Consider the following 23,425-nt stretch of genomic DNA (forward strand, 5'->3'; position numbering starts at 1 on the left):
TAATGAACACCACAGGGACTGAGTAGTGACAGCTGTGTGACGTTGTACTGCACTCAAGCTTGCAAGGTATTGAGAGTGAGAGTAGATACAAATTATTCATTTCAACTCAAAACATGTATCCTCACGTATCCACTTAGTTTACAGAATCATTTACATGGTTGTTTATGTGTATCATTTCTGCCACAAAGAAAGCAGGTTAAACTGGCTTTTTCACAACTGGGAGGTATCGGGTACTTTGTCGCTGAGGAAAAATGATAATGGCAGGAAATGCCTTGTCTGCAAGATACACACAGAAGCTTACAATTAGGCTTGAAATATAAAATTCTATTGCAAATCCATTTTCTGAAAACCAATTGCCCGATTTCCACCATCCTTTTTTACAAAATATCTACATGATGTCTTAATAAAACTGCAATTGTTTATACAAATTGTGATCATGTTTGCCCATATTTGATACCAGTTAATAATATACAATGAATACATGTAGCAAATTGATAGTAAACATAATAAGTTATGATACAGTTATCAACTACTGCTTTTGGTTCTGTCTTTTAAACTATTTTCATTTAAACTGAAAAAGTCTAATTTAAAATTAAAAAACAGCAGCATTAGTAGCATTCTACGTTATTTCTACCTAGAGCACATCAATAAAAGTGGGGGAAAACCTCAAACAAGATCCTTTAAAATACAAATGTTTCTATCAAATCCTATCAATATCATTTATCTATCAGTTTGTATCAACCTGTACCATTATACAGTATCAAAGAAAAATTGTGCAAACAATTAAACTCACCTGTACAGAAAGGATGAGCGCCTGTTCTCATGTCTGCGTTACACTGCAGGTCCGTCAACCTTGCTTTTGCACAGAGATGAAAGGGATATGAGAGGTGGGAAGTGGCCTGTAATAAACCCATGCTACAGTACTCGCAGTACAAAAGACAGACACGTCTGCTACCTCCCATACCAACACAGCCCACACAACTACAATGATTTTGATGATGACATTCTTTTACTTGTACTGCTTTACATGTTGAAATCACTTTGAAAGGTGTACATGTGTGCAGGGGTGTATGGAAATTAACATTGAAAGAAAGTGCTGTACATTTGAAGTCAAACCTATTTAAATACCTAAACGTGTTATTGAAACCATGGGCTACTGTATTTGATACTGAATGTTTCTAATCTGATGGATTAGTAATGTTCAATGTTGACATTCACTGTCCCCAGAGGATTATTTTGACACCATCTCAGTAATTGTTGATGGAATGACATATTTTTGCAACAGATTGTGAGGGTCACAGTGAGGAGCAGTTCCTATGTTAGACAGCTGACATCTCTAAATGTCTTATATAATATAAGACATTTAGACTCATAACCTGTTTCTGCCAACTCAGGTTATGAGTATAACATGTGTATTTTAATTTAAAATAGATTTACATACTGTAGGTGTAGCATTGTGCATATGCCAGACACAAATCAAAATCCCTTTCATGTGTCACAGTGTGCAGTGGAGCACCACTTGCTTGAATACCTTGGGCCTCAGCCAGTGACAGATGCATCTCAAGTGTGGTGGATGTGCTCTAATTAAACATGGGGGATTTTTAATAAGGGGGGTGCAATAAAAGGCACAGTGACTCAAAAACGTGTGTTTTTTCAGACCGACCATTCAAATGTGTAATGTGAGTGTGCTTTACAGATAGGGGAGACGGGCAGCACATGTGTTGTTTTGTTTCCAAATGAGGAGTGAGCAGAGGTTGATCCCGTGCATTAATGTATTTACAAGAGGACAAATAGAGTGACCTATCTCATATGATTACACATTTCATTATCACAGTGCAATACTGACTAGAGGCACTAAACAATAATACTTATTGTCTTTTATTCTGGAATGAATTTGCAAGCCTTTGCCCTTGAATTTATGTTCACACAAAATTATGTTTTGAAAAAAACGTAATGCCGTCCATATGAATGTACATGCAAACATTTTATTTTTTCCATTTTTAAATTACAAAGATTAACAAAGGTAATCTTTATTACTGGTTCAACTGATGACCCTTAAAGAAATAGCCCCTTGAGTCTTTAATTGTTTTTGAAATTAGAGATGGTTAGTGATATTGTTTTGTACTTGTATTCTTAAATATATATGGAAAGATTTATAATAAATACACCTAACCAAATTTGAACAGGCTTAGATACTGGGTATTTGGTGTGATACAAAGGCAAAACAAAGTGTTGACTGCAATGAACACTTTTGCCAGTGAATTTTATTAAAAAGGGAGAAGGTCAGCAGATCTATCAAGAGAAGGTAAATGTAATATTCATAATAATGTTTTAAAACAATGAAATTAAGAACTGGCCATGTATGGGCATGGTTTTGGGTCCAAGCAAAAACAAAGGCTCAGATACAGAACGTTTTATTGAGCTTATTAATTGCAGTACATTTAAGGTTGCAATTAAGAAGTTTAAAAAAGTTTAGCCTACAACATCAATGCAAAGTACCCAGTCGCAAGTGCAGCCACAGCTGACGTTAGCTAGGTATTGTTCCCAGAGGTGCCAATTGGTATTTTTTTTTCTTATTTTCCAATGCTGTAAATGTTTTTTTTTATTATTATTTTATTTAAATATCTATTGAAGGGACAGATTGCACTTGGTTTTACAGTTTCTTCGGCTACATGAACAGAAAGTACAATACCTAAAACTTAAATACACCGCATGAATAACAGACATTTCAGATTATATCAGTGAAAAGAATACAGCGATCTGAAACATCCTCATGTCAATGCAGCCCTCTTCTGGTGTATTTTCCCCATTGCATGTACAATACCAGAGCATGACAGCTCATTTTATCAACTAACTGTACACTAAATGTATGCAACATTTTCTATATGTAAACCACACAAATCAGGGAGTATTTTATTCAGATTAATAAAACCCCAAAACCCCTCACAATCAGTCATGACTGATTAAACTTAACATCAAAATAAGCTCTAAAAGAGCACATCATAAACATTTTTTTTCTCTATCTCAGATGCCGGATATGTGCAAATTCTATGTATTACCCATTCAGCTAACTAAGACTTTTATGGGATAGAGACCAATCAAGAGCTCACTTTTAATCCAGTGGTTTCCAATGTGGGTATCACATTGTGTGTTGTGTTGATTTGGTTAAATTCCTTTTAACTTTGCACTTTACACAATTACAGATTCACCCTGAATCTCTTCTTTGACCCTTAAAGGAGGAAATTACATTTTATAAATGAAGAACTTTAGAGGTCATTCAAGGTAAGTTTTTAATTATTTGGTAATCATCAATTATGCACAACTATAGTATCATCTTCCTCAAAAAAACACAATAATCTCCAGTACTCTGTTATTGTTTTAAAGATCATCTGTTGATGTTCATTATTCCATTTTCCTGTGTGATATGGTATGCTAAAATCTACGGAAGAGTATTAGGGCCACATGTAAAAAAGAAAAGAAAGAAAAAAAAAAGAAAACAGCATGAATTATGAGGGAAAAAAGAATTCGAGCAGACAGTCAGACTTTCTTCTCATAATTATGACTTTTTTCAAAGAATTCTGACTTTAGTCTCATGTCGTTTTATTTTTTGTTGGCCCTAATACTGTTCTGTACAAATATATATATATATATATGTATATAAATATATATATATATATATATATATATATATATATATATAGATATATATATATTTATATATATATATATATATAAATGTCCTTAAAAAGGTGATGAAGATCTGGACCCATGTATGTGTAGTCACAGGTATTAACATTCACATTTACAGTTATGTTACTTTCAAATAAATACTTTGTACAATAACTGAATGGCAACTGCAAAAGGAACGCTTTTTGTCATTGTTAATCTAAAAATTAGTACCTCAAATACAATATAATACAAACACAAATACTAAATATGCCCTTAATCTATGACACACATTGGTAAATGTCATAATGTGTACTTAGATCCTTTATTGTTTTATTCATTGGTACTTTAACCACACTTATTCCACATTTAGCCATCGTTTGTGTCAGCGTATCTACTGTACCTCTGATACAGGCTAGAAGTCAAAGAGCATCTGCGTCACAGTAAGCAGTGTCAGTGCAATGACAGCCAATGAGCCCATGGAGGGCAGAGGACTGCATGATGAGCCTGAAATAGGAGAGCAAGCATAAGCACTCAAGTCAGGATTAAAATTAAATCGTAACAGTTAATGTGTAACTTCAAAATGAGGTTCAAAATACTTTTACATTTGTTTTGAAAAACAATTACAAGTGCATTAGTTCTATACAATACTACATGGTTTGGAATACTTAATAGAACAACAAGTCTTAACCAAAAACTAATTCATTCAAACTGTGACATACTTGCAAAAAGGCTGCCTGCTACAAGATCCAGGTCGGTAGAGTTGTCCAGTTCTTTGCTGAATAGTATAGTTGCATTAAGTGAGGAAGGAACTGAGCTTTGGTTTACGAACACAGCAGTCGAGTCGACAATCACTGATCCATTACTACAATGAAAGAAAAAGCAATAGATTGTAAAGGAAGTGGTGGCACATGTTTTGCAGAAATTAGTCAATGATTTAAATGTATTCTTACCTGAATGAGTTAACAAGGGCACGTTTGTACAATGGTCCATACAACTTGTTACCCGCCTTGTTGAGCTGAAAAAGAAAGTTATTTTCAATTGCAAATAAATAAATAACAAATCACCACTAGTCGCTGATGACATCGTGTCACAACCTGACCCAGTTAAGGATTTTTAGTATCAGCCTAGTCAAGGTGGGAATGAGGGTGGTTGGGCACACTTGTCTGCTACTGCAACTTCTGTGCTGTAAGAGTTCTGTGGCTGCAATAAGGGGCATGTTTTGCAGTGGGCTGTGAATGATTGGTAAAAAGTAAGAGAGGTATTGTGTGAAACATGAAAAGCTGGGACCGGTAACAGAGGAAAAAGTAAGGCAATAATGTGTCAAGTTCTGTGCCAGTAGGTTACGGCTAAGCCTGTCGATGTGTGTAATGATAAGGGTGTTTTGGCCCAAAATAGGCACATTTTTGCCTCAGAAAAAACAATCTCCCCTGCACTGCCCCACCACAGTTTGGGAGCTCAATCGATTGTTCAATTTAGGTGATTGATTCCCATTCAGATATAAATAATTTCATTTAATTTCCTCGTGGCACATTCTTCCTAGTCACCTTGATATTATTTGAACAATAGTTCATGACAGCCTGTTATGTTGTGATTATATCAGGACATTTAGGGTTCAACCTGAAAAGACCCCTTAGCAGTGATATAAACACAACATACTGTGTAATGTAATGGTGTGTTGTAAAGCAAAATTTCACACTGATTGGATATGTCATGTTTTATTTTAAACTGATCAGATGTAGCATACTGATGACCAATTTCCCTCATAAAACATGACACACTGGACACTTTTACAATGATTATGAGATTTTCTTTCTCCTCTGATTATTATTGCATTTAAAAAAATGTACGCCGGATGCCCTCCCTGACGCAAGGCTTGGGGATTGGGTACCTTCATTTGCTTTTTACAGATGAGTCACTTTATGTGCAGTTTGATGTATGTGTTGTTTAAACAACTTACCTCTGTGACCACTGTTGTTGCTAAGGATTGATACCCTGCTGAGGACGAGTCAGCGAGATCTGATGTATATGTTCGATTTAGACTGAAGACAAGGGACAATGTTCCTTCACCGGCAGATGGTGGATCCGTTAATGGAGCTGTGGTGGTTGTCGTAGTTGTCGCAGTTGTTGTAGTTGTCGTAGTTGTTGTAGTTGTCGTAGTTGTTGTAGTTGTCGTACTAGGGGAGGTAGTTGTTGCAGTAGATGGAGTTACTGTAACTGCAGGTGAAGGGGTTGCTGTAAAAAAAAAAGAAACAGTCAAATTGTTAGGGGGGTTTGGAGCAGTAGTAATATGTTTGATAAAGAATGAAGGTAAGGATCATTGTTCCCTCACTGGGTGTAAATGGAGTGGTGGTTTAAGTAGTTGCTGTATTATATTTTTTTTTTATTTTAACATTTGGATCAGTAGTTGGGGGAGCAGATGTATCAGTAGGGGCTACAGTTGCAGGAATTGCAACTTTGCCTGTACCTGAAGTTGGAACAGGTGTAGGTGTATTGAATCCTGTTACAACAAATTTCAGGTTAATTGAGAAACTTCAAACAATTTCAAAACAATATTTAACAATAACTGAAAACGGATTGCACAATTTTACAGCATTTATAGTCATTTTTCTGGGTGTTAATGCTGCCTTAAATATCAAAAACACTCCATTCTAACCCATAACTTACAAAATAAAAACAATGGGTGCTCCTTTGTTCCACTTTAAGTAAATTCAATATACATAACCTTTCGGTTATGTATATTGTGTGAACTGCACTGTTGTTTGATGAGTGATCTAAATGTCATGACCGAAATAAATAAATAAATAAATAAATAAATGAATGAATAAATGAATGAATCAAGTAGTTGCAACTTTGTCATAGCAATACCTGAAGGTGGAATCCTGGAGGCTGGCGGTGAGGCTGAATTGGGAGGTAGCGAGTTCACGTGTATTGTCGGTGAGGCTGAATTGGGAGGTAGAGAGTTCACGTGTATTGTCGGTGAGGCTGAATTGGGAGGTAGAGAGGTCCTGACTTTTGGCGGTGAGGCTGAATTGAAGGGTAGAGGTGTAACATCGACTGCTTTTGAGGCTGAACTGAATGGAGCATCTGTGTCACATGATAATACTCAATTAGTATACAATAAAGACATTTCTTTGGAAACATTGGCAAACATATGGGGTGTGTTAGCTGCAGAGAAAAATATTGGGAATATGTGTATTTATTATTTTGTGCCATAACAAAATGACAATTTTGGAGCAATGTTGCATGTTTTGTAAGTGGTAGCTTCCATGTCATTAATATTGATGAGAAGAAAACATGCAGTGAGGTCCATGATTATATTGGTACTTTAGTATTCACATGACAATATCTAAAACCCCTAACCACAAACACTGTGATTGTCATATTCTTTTATGTCATGTGGTAAGTAAAATTGTTTTATAAAATTATATCAGTTAGAATTTGTAAAAAGGCTGTTTTTATGTGTCATCACTTTATCACCAGGAAATCAGTCACTAAAATTAGTAACATATAATCCACTTTCCAGGTTTTTTTTTCTCACATGACTGATTTAAGTTTTAGGTGCATTTAAAACAACATTCTGGCCATTTTCTTCAGAATGGATTCATTAACTTATCAATACACTGCAACCACTGGAACATTGTTTAAAATGTTAACCCTTAAGAACACTGTGTATTTTACCTGTTGTTGCTGTTGCTGTTATTTCCACGAGACCTAGAAAGGCAAAATACAAAGTATGTCCAATTCAAAGTTTTATTACAAATATAACAAAATTAATCTCCCATACCCAACCCGTGTGTGTGAGAGACATGTGCAAGCACATGGGTGAACAAATACCTGCTAGTAGAAGAAGTATTAAAGGATCCATCCTCCAATATCTGGTATCTGTGAAATATGACGAGTTATGAATATACAGTATATGTTTATTACTTTTTTGTTAGGAAAATTGGTGTAATTCAAATAAATGTTGCCTTTCCAGTCAATTTATATGGGTGAGATTTCTAAAAACAGGTCAATAAAATATTAGAACATATAAGAGTAACAACCAATTCAAAAGTTAGGTTGATTCAACTCTTAAAATATGTTATATATGTTAATAGGCACAACTTATTGCTGCACCAGGAAGTATCACGTTCCAATAAGCAAGTCAAACACAACATCAAAATAAGAGTGATTTGGAAATTCATTCTGACAAAAAAAGTCTTAACAGAGAAAAATTAACTCCGAGTACAAACATTCTGTAGAAACAAGTTTGTATTGCGTTCTTATCTGATGAAGAATCATTACATACCTCTGCAGTTTAGGATTCCAGTCAATCCCTTATGTTAATTGCTAGTGACTGCATGGTTTCTTCTTACCAGTTATGTGGGAATACTTGTCTAGTGTATCTCTACCTGACTTGTAATGCCAAGCTGAAGCTTTAATTTAGAGATGAATGGCAGCATTTTTTGGATGTTATATATTTATATATTTTTCATATATTTATGAAGAGAAGTGATCCTGTCTAAGTTAACTTAAACTTTCCGTATCAAGTTAAGACAAAACGATATTTGAAGTCCTTGAACCAGTAACAATTTCTCTAAATAATGTGTGTATCAACCACTCAATCTGGTCAGGTTAGAAGCAATCTTTATATTTTATCATTGTTAAGAATGGAATGTAAAGATCAGATACAGCAAATATTTTTACCAGGGCTAAATTAACTCATCTTCTTATCATATAAACTAAGCTTCCATTAAACATAGCTAACAGAGCAATATGATGCTCCCATAGCAGCCACACCCTGACAAGCCAAGAAGTGCAATCCATCAGTGTCAATGATATACTGTATGGTAAAGTATCACAAAAGAATAACAAATATGCACTTGAGGTAGCACACATCCAACATACAGATTGCAGAAATTATAACAATTATGGACATAAATAATTTCAGACTGAACTGCATTGTAGTGTGTGCATATATGTATTCAAATGTGGGGAAAAGCCTTAACTGTGACCCACATTCATCTATTTTTATGTAAATCTGTAGATAGACATAGATGTTATTTTTTTTAATATTTAAAAAGCTCAGTTGTATATTCAGTTATAAAACAATGCCAGTATTAGCAAAAACAAAAACAAACCTATCTTTGATGTCTTACCTCAGCTGATTCCCAAGTCCTTTTTTATGTTAACAACAGCTGCTCAGTGGATAGTAAGAGCTTACACTGCACCAGGCACCTTAACTTCTTGACTCAAGAAATGGAAGTGGAGACAGATATTTTTGTCTGAGACAAGAAATTCTGGCTTTATCAAACACCTGACAGAAGTTGTGGGACTTGTTTTGCTGTACGTCATTTGTGTTGGTGGGTGGGGAGTTATGACTCTGACGAGGGTGCGAGTAATGTCAGTGTAATGTCAGAAGACATCATTGCAATTTCAAACATACATACATTAGGTGTCATATAATATTCTCATCCTGTAATAAAGTGCACCTTAGTGTGTGTAGGGGGGGGTTGTCTTCCATATAAGCAGGGAAGACAACAATTGACCGTGGGTGGACAAGGACATTGCTCCACTGCCATTCCGGTGGTGATGGCAGCATGAAAGGCGGCACCACTCCGCCGTATCCTCCGTTTCTGTATCTTCCTCGCAATTAAAAGAAATGTTGCACTGTGGCTTCACATAACCATTTGGGACAGAAACAGTTGTACATATTGTTTTGTTTTTTTGTTTAGAAAACTTGTTTTTCCAGGGCGTGGCCTGTGACTACAGAAATCCATATGCAAGACTAGACTAAACTATGTCAATATGGACACATTTCTGATCTGATCACTTGCGATATATAATGTGAACAGTTGGTCAGGAAGATCAGATTCTGACAGGATGCTTACAAATCCGATTTGGGCTGCAGTCTAAACAAGGCCTTATTGTCCACACAGGGACATTTTCTAGGGAAAAAGTGCTACAACTGCAGAGCAATGTACAACAAGATATAAACAACAAAGAGCACAAAAAGGACATTTATCCATAGAATATAAATAACATAAAAAATGAAGGGGAAGGTAGATGTAGTGTGATAGATGTTATTATATGTAGTGTGATAGATGTTATTATAAATGAAAGCTTGAGACAGAGGTTTTACATTTGCTTGCTCCATAATGTCTGCCTGGAGGTAACAGTTGATTTAATTGTAAAACATTTCATATCTAGTCTGAAGGGAAGGATTATCTTTTATTCGATCATCCTCTGAGCCCACATGTGCACAGTGAAGTCTGTCATTAATAAAATGGGCTCTTTAATAATGAATTTATTTCCAGATGTATGGCAGTCTGTCTTCCTCTCTCCAAATGAACACTCAGACATTTTCCACAGAGGATAAAAAATGGCTGCAGGCTAATTTTAACAGGATATTATTTACAGCATCCTATTTGCACATTTTTTTTCTTCTTCATACTACTGGTGAGAAGAATATAGGGATACAATTCAGAAGGAATTGTAGGATTTCAGTTATAATGGTCTGTATTCCTGCTATGTTCAGCTGTTTGACTATACTTAACCTCTGACAGCCAGATGCAAAATGATCTTTTCAAAGAGCCAAAGAGCTGGATGGAATAGAGACACATTTCATATTGATAATATCGATAATTTCACATAATCGTCTATGTAAATACAAATTATATGTAAAGCATCCAAACCAGACCATCCAATATTTCAAGGCGCTTAACATAGAACGGCCAAGACTTTATGATGTCATAGAGAGAATGTACATCAGAGAGGCTTCATAATCTGTACAACTTTAAAAAACAGATGTGGTACAAAGATACCAAGAGAGAAGTTGATACCAGTACCAAGATACTAAAAGTCAATTGTATTTATTTGCAGATATGAGAAGAGGAATAAACAGGGACAGTGAGATCAATAACATCTGAGTAATGCATCAAAAGGACGCCAAGAACTAAATCTGGGACAGCAGCCTGGGGCACATCATGGAGAAATGCTATAAACCCCAGAGAATCAACAAAGTCCTTGACATCTAACCCTAATATCTTAAATGGCAATTTAAAATGTATACAATGAACAAGTTAACCTAATATTCTTCTTTTCTTCTCCATGAGATACTACATAAACACCTGTGCTCGTAGGTAAGCATTGCAAAAAATAGACAGGTATTCAAATAATCTCAACACAGAATCCTGCTTTCCCACATTCTGAAGAGACAGGTTTGGGCGACTGGATGAGTTTCACAAGTTTAGAGGCTTTTAAATATTCCAACTCAAGTCATATAATCAACACACACCAATAAGAAATAGAATAGAATAGAATAGGATAGAACAGAATATTTAGTGTCATTGCACATCCATACTCAACAAAATTGAATACAATACAGTGCAGCGTCTAGAAATATATGAATATAAATTAAAACATGTACAACTTTAATGTCTCAAATTTAAAAATGTAAATACATTTAGCTGTATTTGGTGCATTTAAGGCTCGCGCATATTCAAGGTGGGATAGATCTTGTAAAATATTCTGGGGCTATTGAGGCAGTGGGAACTGTACAACTCTTCCAGGGAGAGGGAAGAGAATCTGAGGATCTTCTGGACACTGGTGACAATCCACTGGAGCCCTTTCCTCTCCGCTGCTGATCAGCAGGCAAACCACATACATTTGAAGTACAATAAGCAGCAGTAGATATACAAGCAGTTTGTGTTTGAGGTTATTTTTCCTGAGGATCCTCAGAAAGCAGTGTTTCTGTTGTGCCTTCTCGGTCACTTTTGTGCAGTTAGCACTTCAGGTCACGCCCTCGTCTATGTGCCGGAGGGACTGGACGCAAACACTGCAAACACTATAGAATGAGTCATAATAAGAGGGGTGGGGTTGTGGCCTGGAACACTTGTGTAAAGTTGGGCTTGAGCCAAGTGTGAACAACATCATTCTTGTATAGAATGCATCTTACTTGCATCTTATTTTCTTGTCAACTTCATCTTCTTTGGTGTTTTAATGAAAGTTGGCATATGCTATTTTCTTCTAAAACACTTTTGAAAAGATTAATTACACGGACAACCTTCATAGCTTTTACGTACTTGTCATACCAACTGCATTATGTTTTGTGGAGTTTACGCTCATGGGAATTCCAAACACAAGTCTGGTTTACAAGAGTTGTGTGTTCTAACAAGTTGGAAACCCCCAGCCTTACCCTTTCCCTAAACCCTCCCCTATCCCCACAGAAATTTGTTCTGTTTCTATTCCTGGCCGCCAACACCTCTTCCTACAAGTCAATTTGACTGATTACCTGTTCTTTTGTCTGGTAGCTAAATACTTTGTGAGAAAAGAGTTTTTGTCAAACTGGATTAGATACCAACAGTGTTCCACACTTCCACAGTGACCTCACAATAAATTACGTGTATTTTTTGAATATAACTGACAGTAAGAAAATAAACAAAAAAAGCTTAAATGTGAATGATGACACCCTAAGCCTGAGTGACAAATAAGAGAAGAAATCTTGTCCACATTATTCATATATAGTCAAAGTTACTGAGGAAAAAAAAACATGTACAAGCGCACTCGGGTAAAGGCAGCAATTCAATATAATTAGACAGTGAAGTTCAAAGTGTGTACGTCACATCAACGTCAACAAACCATTAAAAACAATAATACAGTCTGTCGGACGGAGTTTTAATTATAACAACAGTTTCCTCTTTTGTGTGAGAAACACACTATTGCAGTGGCTTCGTGAATCACCCAAAGAATGTTGTCAATAAGTAGTAAACGTAACACGCATTATGACACAAGGAAAGAATATTTCTTTGCCAATTCAGACATGGATTTAACATCTGTTTTTAGCAATTCCCAACTGCACGACTCTAACTATGTCACGTCAGTCCTGTTATCAGACTGTATTCTGAATTCTTCTCCTGTGACCTCATGGTGATCAGATCTTATATTCCCCATACTTAATTTCTGTTCACAAAAACCAAATTATATTTTTATTAGCCCGTCTGAAGATACAAATGTATCAATTTTCAGTGTGTTTATGACTTCCTCTGACAGTGTGAGGAGAGCTCGAGAGAAAAAAAAATGCCCTCAACACGTTGATCTATCCTTTACATTTTTATGCAGATGACACCCAGTTGCATGTACCACTGAAACCCTCTGACCCCTCCAATCTGACTAATCTTTTTTGCTGAATTTTGCACAGAGACATTGATGGATGTCTCACAATGTTCTTAAATCACACAGACTGCAAAGAGTATATGGGTCATCTTTAATTCTAATCTTGTCTCTTTTTATGAGTAGATTAAAAGTGTTGTAAAGTCCTGTCTCATTTAACTGAAGATGAACTTGAAAGCCATTTTTCTCTACCCTACATTCATTGATTCACATTTTCATTTACACTAAACTTGATCGTAATTCATTATACGTGTGATAACCAGTGGGGTTTAGGACCAGAACACTTATAGACTCTGAGCAATGAACAGATTCATTTAATGGGGATAGGTTGGTAGGAAGGGGTAGGAGGAAGCTAGATATATAGGTAGGATATGGCAAAGCAGTAGAGGGGTCCAGAGAATTCAGAGTAGCTGAGACGTGGGGAAATGATGATGGCAGGTGGAGGGTAGCAGTGAGGAAAGCCGGGAGTGGAGCGGGTCCAGGGAGGCGACGAGCTGGCAGGAGGATTTCTGAAATAAGGAAACACAGAATAAGTTCTCAGAAGCACTGGGAAGAAGCACTGTGAAAACTTCAGCGGTTGGCCTGACGTAGTTTACCACTTTGAAACTGCAACAATCGGGCAGCGAGTGACTGGACAGCTGGAGTATTTAAGCAGAGCCTTGATGATTGGCACCAGGTGTGTAACCTGCAGCTGCCTGAGCCTGGGACCCGCCCCTAGGGAGAGAGCGACACACAAGGAAGGGAGGGGAAATACAGGAAAAAAGAGACTGCCTGGCATGAATATGACAATACTGTGGAATCAGTCAGGCTTTCCTGACTTAAAGCTGGTCCAAAAACGCTGCCGCTATGCTAATCACTAGAACAACCAAATATGAGCACATCACTATCTACTGTATATCACCAAAACTATAAAAGATACATGTTCCTGCTCAAGATGGAGACCTTGCTATTAGAGCTATATAAATGACATGTATTATTGTTATTAATATTACTAGTATTGGCATTATTAGAATTACACTGTACACACTACTGGCTGCTAATGATGGTACTGTTAAGACGTGTGCTTGGTACAAAAAAGTGTTGTTGTTCAAACTGCTTCAGATTGCCCAAACTCTGAAGTACCTACATTTATTTTTGCCACAGTTTCCATAAGAAACATTTAATAACATAGATAAAAAACAATTATCCTGCCAACAGTGCTTCTCCCAATCTTAGCCACACATGGACTCATTAGTTGGCCAGGATTTAAATGATCTAAAAAACCCAATACACAAATAAATGAAATATGGCTCATACGTGTGTTTTGCTTTCACACTGCTAAAAACACATGACGACATGTGTGTCATCTGAGTGATAGAATTTTAAATGCTGCTTCAATGGATCTTGAGTGTGCTCACACCTGGGCTTAGAACTGTACACTTTTGATCTGATCACCAGTGGCAGAAGTTAATATGTGGTCTATATGTGTGCATTTGACTGTGAGGAAATAGTGTTAACATTTTGCCGAAGTCCATGCCGTCTCTTGAGCCACACTACAAAAAAAATACAAAGGAATGTAGAGCTGATGTATCCTCAGTTTCAAGTCTCATGATTTACAATAACAGTGAAGAGGAATGCGAGAAGATGTTGCCAAAAGCACAAACAAAAATAGACACACCATTCATCATCCCAGGTCCAGCAGTAGTCAGAAAAATAAGGTATTTTGATTACTGTGGCATGTTTCGGCCACCTCCCGTTGGTCTTCCTCAGAAGGGTCACATGATGTTGCATGAGACATGTCTTGCTTCCTGTTCCATACAGATGTGTCAGACTATGCCCCCTGCTGTCTGACGTCCTGTTGAGGATGTGTGATGTAAGATGGTGTGTGATCATTTAAATGATGAACATTATGCATTCAATTGCATACACATTAATTCCAGTGCTTACACCTAACGATTATCATTTTTTTATAAACGATATCAATGGTATTTTACTCAGTGATTATATGGACACATGCAAGTGAGGTGAAGTGAAGCAGCATGTTGGTGACCACTGACCTAGAAGATTACCTACAAACACAGACAGAAAGCTAAATAAAGGCAGCTGTTTTGTTTTTTTAGCTGCACATAGTTTGAGATTTTTGAAATGAAATGGCTGTATGAGTTAGTTGTGACATATCATGACATTCATAACAATGAACAAAGATGTGTGCTTACATATTTAGACATTTCCAAAAGTAGTTTTCATAGGATACAATGTACTTTTATTTATTTTAAATTATTTTTTAAATGATTGTGATTTTATATCTGTTTATATCTATAACTATAGTCTGTGCATAGACTATAGTTAGTATGCATACTTGTTACACTTGTGTACACACTGGTATCCAATGTGGGTATCAACTTACCACTGTTTTCTTATATATATATACATATATATATGTATATATATATACATAAATATGTACATATATGTGTATATATATACATATATATATATATATATACCTTACCTATGTGTGTGTAAAGAATGCTGATGAGATATGCAACATAACCAGTAGTCCAATAATTTGTACACTGCCATAATTTTTCCCCACGTTTTCAGCCACAAATTTCTAACATAGGAAGAGAATCTCTGTATTTGCTTTACAGTTTTTAATTGAATGGTAACATAAATGCTAAATCATTTGTTTTTGGTTTTTTTATTACTAAAGTGAAATGTAATCCAAACACAAGGACGGAATAAGTTCATAGTTACACAGTACAAATCTTTACCATTGCATTGGTAAATGTCATAATGTACAATGTCTTTTTGACTTTTGGTTTAGTGGTACTTGCATTATTCCACACCTAGCATAGCCCAGTAAAAGGTCAAGTCTGTCTGTCTGCCTCTGATATACAGTAAGCTATAAGTCAAGGAGCATCTGCGAAGCAGCAAGCAGTGTCAGTGAAATGACAGCCAATGCGCCCATGGAGAGCAGAGGAGGACTACTTGATGTTGAGACTGAAATAGGACATAAAGCAAAGGCACAAGTCAGTGAACGTCTTAATACACTAACATGGCTTTAACTATTTTTAACTTTAGCTATAAGAACATCAAATATAAACAATAAATTCATTAACCATGACAAAAAATTAATATACTAAATAATAAATAATAATAAACTTACTCGCAAAAACACTGCCTGGTATAACATCCAAAGTGGAATTGGTAAGTTCAGTTCTGAATAGTATAGTTGAAATGTCTGTTTGGGGAACTGAACTTTTGTCTTTGAACACAAGAGTTGCGTCGACAATCACTGATCCATTACTACAATGGAAGAGACATGAATTAATTAAAAAAGCAAGTGATAGAAAAACAAGGCAGTCAGAAACGGCAGACTTCACCCCATTCACACAAATATGGCCATATTGGCAAGTGTGGAAAAAGAAACAGACAGACAGACAAACAGATCTATCATAACATGACAGCAGTGTGACACCCAGTGGACACATAGGGAACAGCAAGTGTGGAAACACAAACAGACAGACAGACAGACACACAGAGCCACTAAAAACAATACTTTACTCCCAGGAAGTAATTAACCACAATTGGCAGCAACAGTGAACATCTGCCTTGCACGGCCCACATAATCCTTCCCACTCTAAGGCCATGTCATTCAAAAGAATCGAGCTGCTTTGTCCAATGACAATGTAAACAAACTCGTCTGCCTTAGTAACTGGCTGAATGTAAAGAAAGACTAAGCCAAATTGTCTCTTTGGAGTGAAAAATAGTCAATTTTTTGAGGTTTTTTATTTGCACTGTGCATATGTGCACCTTTTTGAAATCGAACCGGCACAACGATGGAACATGTGTATTTTTGTTATTATCATTTATGTTACTAGTTCATATTAGAAATAATTGCCATATCTAATTTGATTGGCCTTGGTGGTTTTGATATTCAACCTGCACTAACATGGGCCTGGGTTCTGTTATTATTTTTGTGAGTAATCGTGATTAATATATGTATGTATATATATATATATATATATATATATATATATATATATATATATATATATATATATATATATATATATATATATATATTCATATAGCTTGTTTCCCACTTTGTTGACCTGAAAAAACATTACTGTCAATTGCAACTAAATACTTAACAAATGGTCACAACCTAGAACAAGATAGCCCAAGGAAGAGCTGTATATTGTGGAGACAGGAAAGAGCTTGAGTGACACGTGATAATTACTGCATTGAGTATGAATTATAAAAATGTATAGATTTCATTCTTTAAAAGTTGATATTTTGCCAGAATATACACTTTATATATCATGCCCACCAACCAATCACATAACTTGATTAGAGCTATCCACTTTAAACAAGTAGTCTGTTATGTTTAGAGACCATGACAACATATTTTTCATTTTCATCATTTGACTCTGTCCATGATATATGACTAACATTAATTTATTTTTATTTTTTTAAATACATGATTTATTTGTTGTTAAAACATCTTACCTCATAGACCACAAATGATGCTAAAGTTTGAAATGCTGTTGAGGATGAGCTGGAAAGATCTGGTGTATATGTTCGTTTAAGACTGAATATAAGGGTCATTGTTCCTTCACTGGGTGTAGGAGCATTAGTTGATGGAGTGGTGGTGGATTCTGCAGTTGTTGTAGTGGTTGTCATCGTTGTTATAGTAGTTGATGTAGTGGGGGAAGTGATTGTTGAAGTAGTTGATGTAGTGGGGGAAGTAATTGTTGGTGAAGTAATTGTTTAGTGATGTTTGCATTGTTGTAGTAGCAGATGCAGTGGGGAAGCAGTGAGTAGTTGTTGGGTAGTTGATGTAGTGGGGAATAGTTGAGTAGTTGCTGTAATGGTAAAGTAATTGTTGGGTAGTTGATGTAGTAATTGTTGGGGTAACTGATGTAATGGGGAAGCAATTATTGAAGTAGTTGATGTAGCAATTGTTGGGGTGATGTAGTGGGGAAGTGATTGTTGAAGAAGTTGATGTAGTGGGGAAGCAATTGTTGGGGTAGTTGATGTAGTTGGGGAAGCAATTGTTGGGGTAGTTGATGTAGTGAGAAGTAATTGTTGAAGTGAAGTTGATGGGGAAGCAATTGTTGGGGTAGTTGATGTTGTGGGGAAGGTTGAAGTAGTTGATAGTGGAGTAGTAGAAGAAGCAGTTGTTGGGGTAGTTGATGTAGTGGGGAAGCAAGTTGTTGGTTGGTAAACTAACTGGTAAGTGGGGAAGTGTAGTTGATGTAGTGGGGAAGTAATTGTTGGGGTAGTTGATGTAGTGTAGTTGAGTTGATAGTGGGGAAGTAATTGTTAGTAGTTGATGTAGTTAGGAAGTGTTGGGGTAGTTGATGTAGCGGGGAAGTAATTGTTGAAGAAGCTGATGAATGGGGAAGTAATTGTTGGGGTAGTTGATGCAATTGTTGTTATGAAGTAATTGTTGTAGTAGATTGTTGGGGTATTGAAGTAAATTGAATTGTTGTAGTTGTGTAGTATTAGTGGGGAAGCTGTTGTAGTGGGAAGCAGTTGCTGGTTGATAGTGGGGAAGTGAGTAAAGTTGGGAAGTAGTTGATGAAGTGGGGAAGCAATTGCTGAAGTAGTTGATGTAGTGGGGAAGTAATTGTTAGGGTAGTTGTTGTAATGTAGTGGGGAAGTAATTTTTGGGTAGTAGATGTAGTGAAAGAAGTTGATGTAGTGGGGAAGTAGTTGTTGGGGAAGCAATTGCTGTAGTAGTTGATTGAATAGTAGTTGTGGTAGTTGTAGTTGTAGTGGGAAATAAGTTGAGTGGGGAAGTATTGGGAAGATGTTGAATTGTTGAAGCTGGGAAGCAAGTGTTGGTAGTTGATGTGGGGAAGTAATTGTGTAGTTGATGTAAGTTTGAGTGGGGAAGTAATTGTCGGGGTAGTTGATGTCGGGGAAGTAATTGTTGGGGTAGTTGATGTAGTGGGGAAGCAATTGTCGGGTAGTTGATGTAGTGGGGAAAGTAATTGTTGAAGTAAGTTGCAGTTGATATTGTTGGGGTAGAAGTGGGTATTTTAGTAGTTGATGTAATGAAGTAGTTGTTGTAGTAGTTGATAGTGTGGAAGCAATTTGTAGTAGAAGTAGTTGTAATGAAGTAATTGTTGGGGTAGTTGATGAGAAGTAATTGTTAATGAAGTAGTAGTTGTAGTGGGGAAGTAGTTGTGTAGTGGGGAAGCAATTGTTGGGGTAGTTGATGTAGTATTGTTGTAGTAGTTGATGGAAGAGTTGTTGATAGTTGAAGTAGTGGAGGAAAAGTTGTAGTAGTTGATGTAGTTGTTGTAGTAGTTGATATAGGGAAGCAATTGTAGTGATGGGAAGCAATTTGGGGTAGTTGATGTAGTGGGGAAGTAATTGCTGGATGTAGTAGAAGTAATTGTTGATGCAGTGGGGAAGTTTGAAGTGGGGAAGTAACTGTTGAAGTAGTTGATGTAGTATTGTTGAAGTTGTTGATGTAGTGGGGAAGAATTGCTGAAGTAGTTTGATGTAGTGGGGAAGTAATTGTTGGGGTAGTTGATGAGTGTAAGTGAAGGTATTGCTGAAGAAGTTAATGTAGTGGGGAGGTTATTGTTGGGGTAGTTGATGTAGTGGGGATGAAAGTTAATGTAGTGGGGGAAGTAACTATTGGGGTAGTTGAGGTAGTGGGGGAAGTAATTGTTGGGATAGTTGATGTAATGAGGGAAGTAATTGTTGAAGTAGTTGATGAAGTGGGGGAAGTAATTGTTGGGGTAGTTATGGTGACTAGTGTTGAGAGGTTCATTGTAAGTGGTTGTAAAATTGAATTGATTGGTAAAGTGGTTGTGACAGCTGGTAGTGAGGTTGCAGTAATTGGTGGAGAAGTCATGTTGGCTGGATGTGAGGTTCCTTTAACTGTTGAGAGGGTCATTGTTAGCGGTGGTAAAGTTGAACTGATTGGTAAAGTGGTTATTACAACTGGTAGTGAGGTTGCAGTAATTGGTGGGGAGGTCATGTTGGCCGGTTGTGAGGTTGCATTGAGTGGTGAGGATGTCATAGTAACTGGTGTTGTGGTTGAAGTGGGAGTTTGTGAGGTGACTGGTGTTGTGGTTGCATTAAAAGGTGGGGATATCATGGTGACTGTTGGTAAGGTTCCTTCAAGTGTTGAGAGGGTCATTGTAAGTGATGGTAATGTTGAACTGATTGCTAAAGAGGTTGTGACAACCGGTTTTGAGGTTGCCGTAAATGATGATGAGGCAACTGGTGGTGAGGTTGCATTGAAGAGGGGGGATGTTATTACAACTGATGTTGGTGTGGCACTGACTTGTAATGACATCCAGACAACTGGTGTTGAGGTTGCAGGGTGGGTTAGGGACGTGTTGGTTACTGGTGGTGAGGTTGCAGTAATTGCTGGGGAGGTCATGTTGGCTGGATGTGAGGTTGCATTGAGTGGTGAGGATGTTATGATAACTGGTGTTGAGGTTGCAGTGGGGGTTTGTGAGGTGATGGTGACTGATGATGAGGTTGCAGTAAATGCTGAGAGGTCAAGTTGGCTATCTGTGAGGTTTCGGTGAGTTGTGATGATGTCAGAACAACTGGTGTTGAGATTGCTGTGGGGGTTTGGGAGGTCATTGTCACTGGTGGTGAGGTTGCACTAAATGGTGAGGAGGCAACTGGTGGTGAGGTTTCATTAAAGAGGGGGGAAGTTTTTACAACTGATGTTGATGTGGCAGTGACTTGTATTGATGTCATGACAACTGGGCTTGAAGTTGCAATGGTGGATGTGACAACTGGTGGTAAGGTTGCAGTAAATGCTGGGGAGGTCAAGTTGGCTAGCTGTGATGTTGCAATGAGTGGGGAGGATGTCACAACAACTGGTGTTAAGGTTGTAGTGGGGGTTTGTGAGGTGATGGTGACTGATGGTGAGGTTCCTTTAAGTGTTGAGAGGTTCATTGTAAGTGCTGGTAAAGTTGAACTGATTGGTAAAGTGGTTATGACAACCGGTAGTGAGGTTGCAGTAATTGGTGGGGAGGTCACGTTGGCTGGTTGTGAGGTTGCATTGAGTGGTGAGGATGTCATGGTAACTGGTGTTGTAGTTGCATTAAAAGGTGGGGATATCATGGTAACTGGTGGTAAGGTTCCTTCAAGTGTTGAGAGGGTCATTGTAAGTAATGGTAATGTTGAACTGATTGCTAAAGCGGTTGTGACCACTGGCAGTGAGGTTGCAGTAATTGGTGGGGAGGTCATGTTAGTTGGTGAGGATGCATTGAGTGGTGAGTATGTCAAAACAACAAGTGTTGAGGTTGCACTGGGGGTTTGGGAGGTGATGGTGACTGATGGTGAGGTTGCAGTAGTTGCTGGGGAAGTCATGTTGGCTGGATGTGAGGTTTCATTGAGTAGTGAGGATGTCACGATAACTGGTGTTGAGGTTGCAGTGGGTGTTTGTGAGGTGATGATGACTGATGGTGAGGTTGCAGTAAATTGTGGGGATGTCATGGTGACTGGTAGTGAGGTTACATTGAGTGGTGAGGATGTCAAAACAACTGGTGTTGAGGTTTCAGTGGGGATTTGGGGGGTCATGGTCACTTGTGGTGAGGTTGCAGTAAATGGTGAGGAGGCAATTGTTGGTGAGGTTGCATTGAAGAGGGGGGAAGTTATTAAAACTGATGTTGACGTGGCACTGATTTGTATTGATGTCAGGACAACTGGTGTTGAGGTTGCAGTAAATGGTGGGGAGGTCATGTTGGCTGTATGTGAAGTTGCATTGAGTGGTGAGGATGTCAGTACACCTGGTGTTGAGGTTATAGTGGGGTTTTGGGAAGTGATGGTGACTGGTGGTGAGGCTGCAGTAACTGGTGGGGAAGTAACTGGTGAAAAGGTAGCAGTAAATGCTGGGGAGGTCATGTTAGCTGGATGTGAGGTTACATTGAATGGTGAGGATGTCAGGACAGCTAATGCTGAGGTTGCACTAACCAGTGGAGAGGATATATTAACTGGGGGTGAGGTTACATAGAGGGCTGAGAAGGTGAAATTGAAAGGAGTTAATATATCACTGAAAGATGAGGGTGTTGCGGAAAAGGGTAGTGAAGTTGCAGTAAATGGTGGGGAGGTCATGTTGGCTGGATCTGATGTTGCATTGACAGGTGAAGATATCAGGACAACTGGTGTTGAGGTTACTGTGAGGGTTTGGGATGTGATGGTCACTGGTGGTGATGTTGCAGTAAATGGTGGGGAGGTTGCATTGAAGATAGGGGATGTTATATCAACTGATGACATTGGTGTCACGAGTGGAACAGATGTTTTTCCAGGTTGTTGTGAAGTTACTCCTATGATAAGCAAAACCAAATTCATTAAAAAAATAAAACAGTTTACTTACTTCTGACCAATAGATGCTTTTTTTCCCTCAACATACCTACATTTTTATAATTTGCCCTCAGAAAGTTTTGACAAATTAATAAAATACTTAGTATTGTAATACTTACAATACTATTACATAATATACTTAGTAATAGTAATTTGAACTCATAAACTAAAGGCTCTATCCTGTAGCTTTGGCAACAACACATAACTTACATGTGACAGCATTAGTTGAGGTGTACACTGAAAGGGATCTGTTGGAATTGTTGGTTGCTGCCTCTGTTTGTGCCGATGTTCCTGATGTTGGTGGGGAGCGTCCAAAGACTAGAATTACATAAAAGAATATTTGTAGCTACACATTTTTAATTACTCTATGTAAAAAATCTACTTCACGAATACCAGATATCATAATTTTATGTTATATGGTTTGAAAATGAAGGAAAAATTTGTCATTCCAAGAGCATGAACTGTGAAGAAAAAAAATCCTGAAATGGTGATAGTAGGAGGCGTACTAAAAATCACAGGTGGCCAGGTCCTGCTAAATGGTGGTGATGGTGGTAAAAAGTGCTGGGAGGGTCAGTGTGAGTGGTGGTAAAGTTGAACCGATGGGTAAGGAGGTTATGACAACAGGGGATGAGGTTGCAGTAACTGGTGTGGTGGTCAAGTTTGCTCGCGATGATGTTGCATTGAGTGGTGAAGATGTCAGGACAACTGGTGTTGAGGTTACAGTGGTGGTTTGGAAGGTCATGGTCACTTGTGGTGAGGTTGCAGTAAATGGTGGGTAGGTCATGGTTACAGATGATGAGGTTGCAGTAAATTGTCGGGAGATAACTGGTGGCGAGGTTGCATTGAAAAGGCAGGATGTTATTATGTCATGTCTTATGTCAACTGATGTCATGACCACTGGATTTGAGGTTGCAAAGGTGAATTTGGAGGTCACATTGACTGGTGGGTAGGTTGCATTAAAGAGTGAAGATGTCATGACAGCTAAAGCTGAGGTTGCACCAACAGGTGGAGAGGACATGTTGATTTGTGGTGAGGTTCCATTAAGTGTTGGGAGGGTAATTGAAAGTGGTGGTAAAGTTGAACTGATGGGTAAAGATGTTGGGACAACTGGGCGTGAGGTTGGAGTAAATAGTAGGGAGACAAAGTTGGCTTGTGGTGAGGTTGCAGTAAATGGGGGGATGTCATTTCAACTGATGTTGATGTGGCAGTGACTTGTATTGACGTCATGACAAGTGGTGTTAAGGTTGCAATTGGCTCTTTGGGGTGATAGTGA

The 23,425-nt window shown here is 37.7% G+C and overlaps 1 protein-coding gene and 1 long non-coding RNA gene across 4 annotated transcripts; both read right to left on the reverse strand.

Annotated features, from left to right (window-relative positions):
• Positions 1-799: 799 nt before the first annotated feature.
• LOC122770656 (cell wall protein DAN4-like) lies at positions 800-8,892 on the reverse strand. 3 transcript variants are annotated; one of them, XM_044027629.1, is made up of 9 exons: positions 8,808-8,892; positions 7,504-7,551; positions 7,348-7,380; positions 6,535-6,753; positions 5,627-5,901; positions 4,620-4,684; positions 4,389-4,531; positions 4,070-4,173; positions 800-856 (listed from the first exon to the last, which is right to left on the reverse strand). In XM_044027629.1, the coding sequence occupies exons 2-8, from the start codon at positions 7,532-7,534 to the stop codon at positions 4,082-4,084; spliced, it is 858 nt and encodes a 285-aa protein (XP_043883564.1). In that variant the 5' UTR covers positions 7,535-7,551; positions 8,808-8,892; the 3' UTR covers positions 800-856; positions 4,070-4,081. The 3 variants fall into 3 exon arrangements, with proteins under 3 accessions (XP_043883564.1, XP_043883565.1, XP_043883563.1); XM_044027630.1 differs by having other exon boundaries at positions 807-852; XM_044027628.1 differs by lacking the exon at positions 800-856 and having other exon boundaries at positions 3,721-4,173.
• Positions 8,893-12,218: 3,326 nt separating this feature from the next.
• Positions 12,219-13,641, reverse strand: LOC122771569. The gene is made up of 2 exons (XR_006360619.1): positions 13,416-13,641; positions 12,219-13,328 (listed from the first exon to the last, which is right to left on the reverse strand). It is a non-coding gene; the product is annotated as an uncharacterized LOC122771569 (long non-coding RNA).
• Between the last annotated feature and the right edge of the window lie 9,784 nt (positions 13,642-23,425).

Source organism: Solea senegalensis, linkage group LG6 (genome assembly GCF_019176455.1).
Source record: "Solea senegalensis isolate Sse05_10M linkage group LG6, IFAPA_SoseM_1, whole genome shotgun sequence".
Classification (NCBI taxonomy): domain Eukaryota; kingdom Metazoa; phylum Chordata; class Actinopteri; order Pleuronectiformes; family Soleidae; genus Solea; species Solea senegalensis.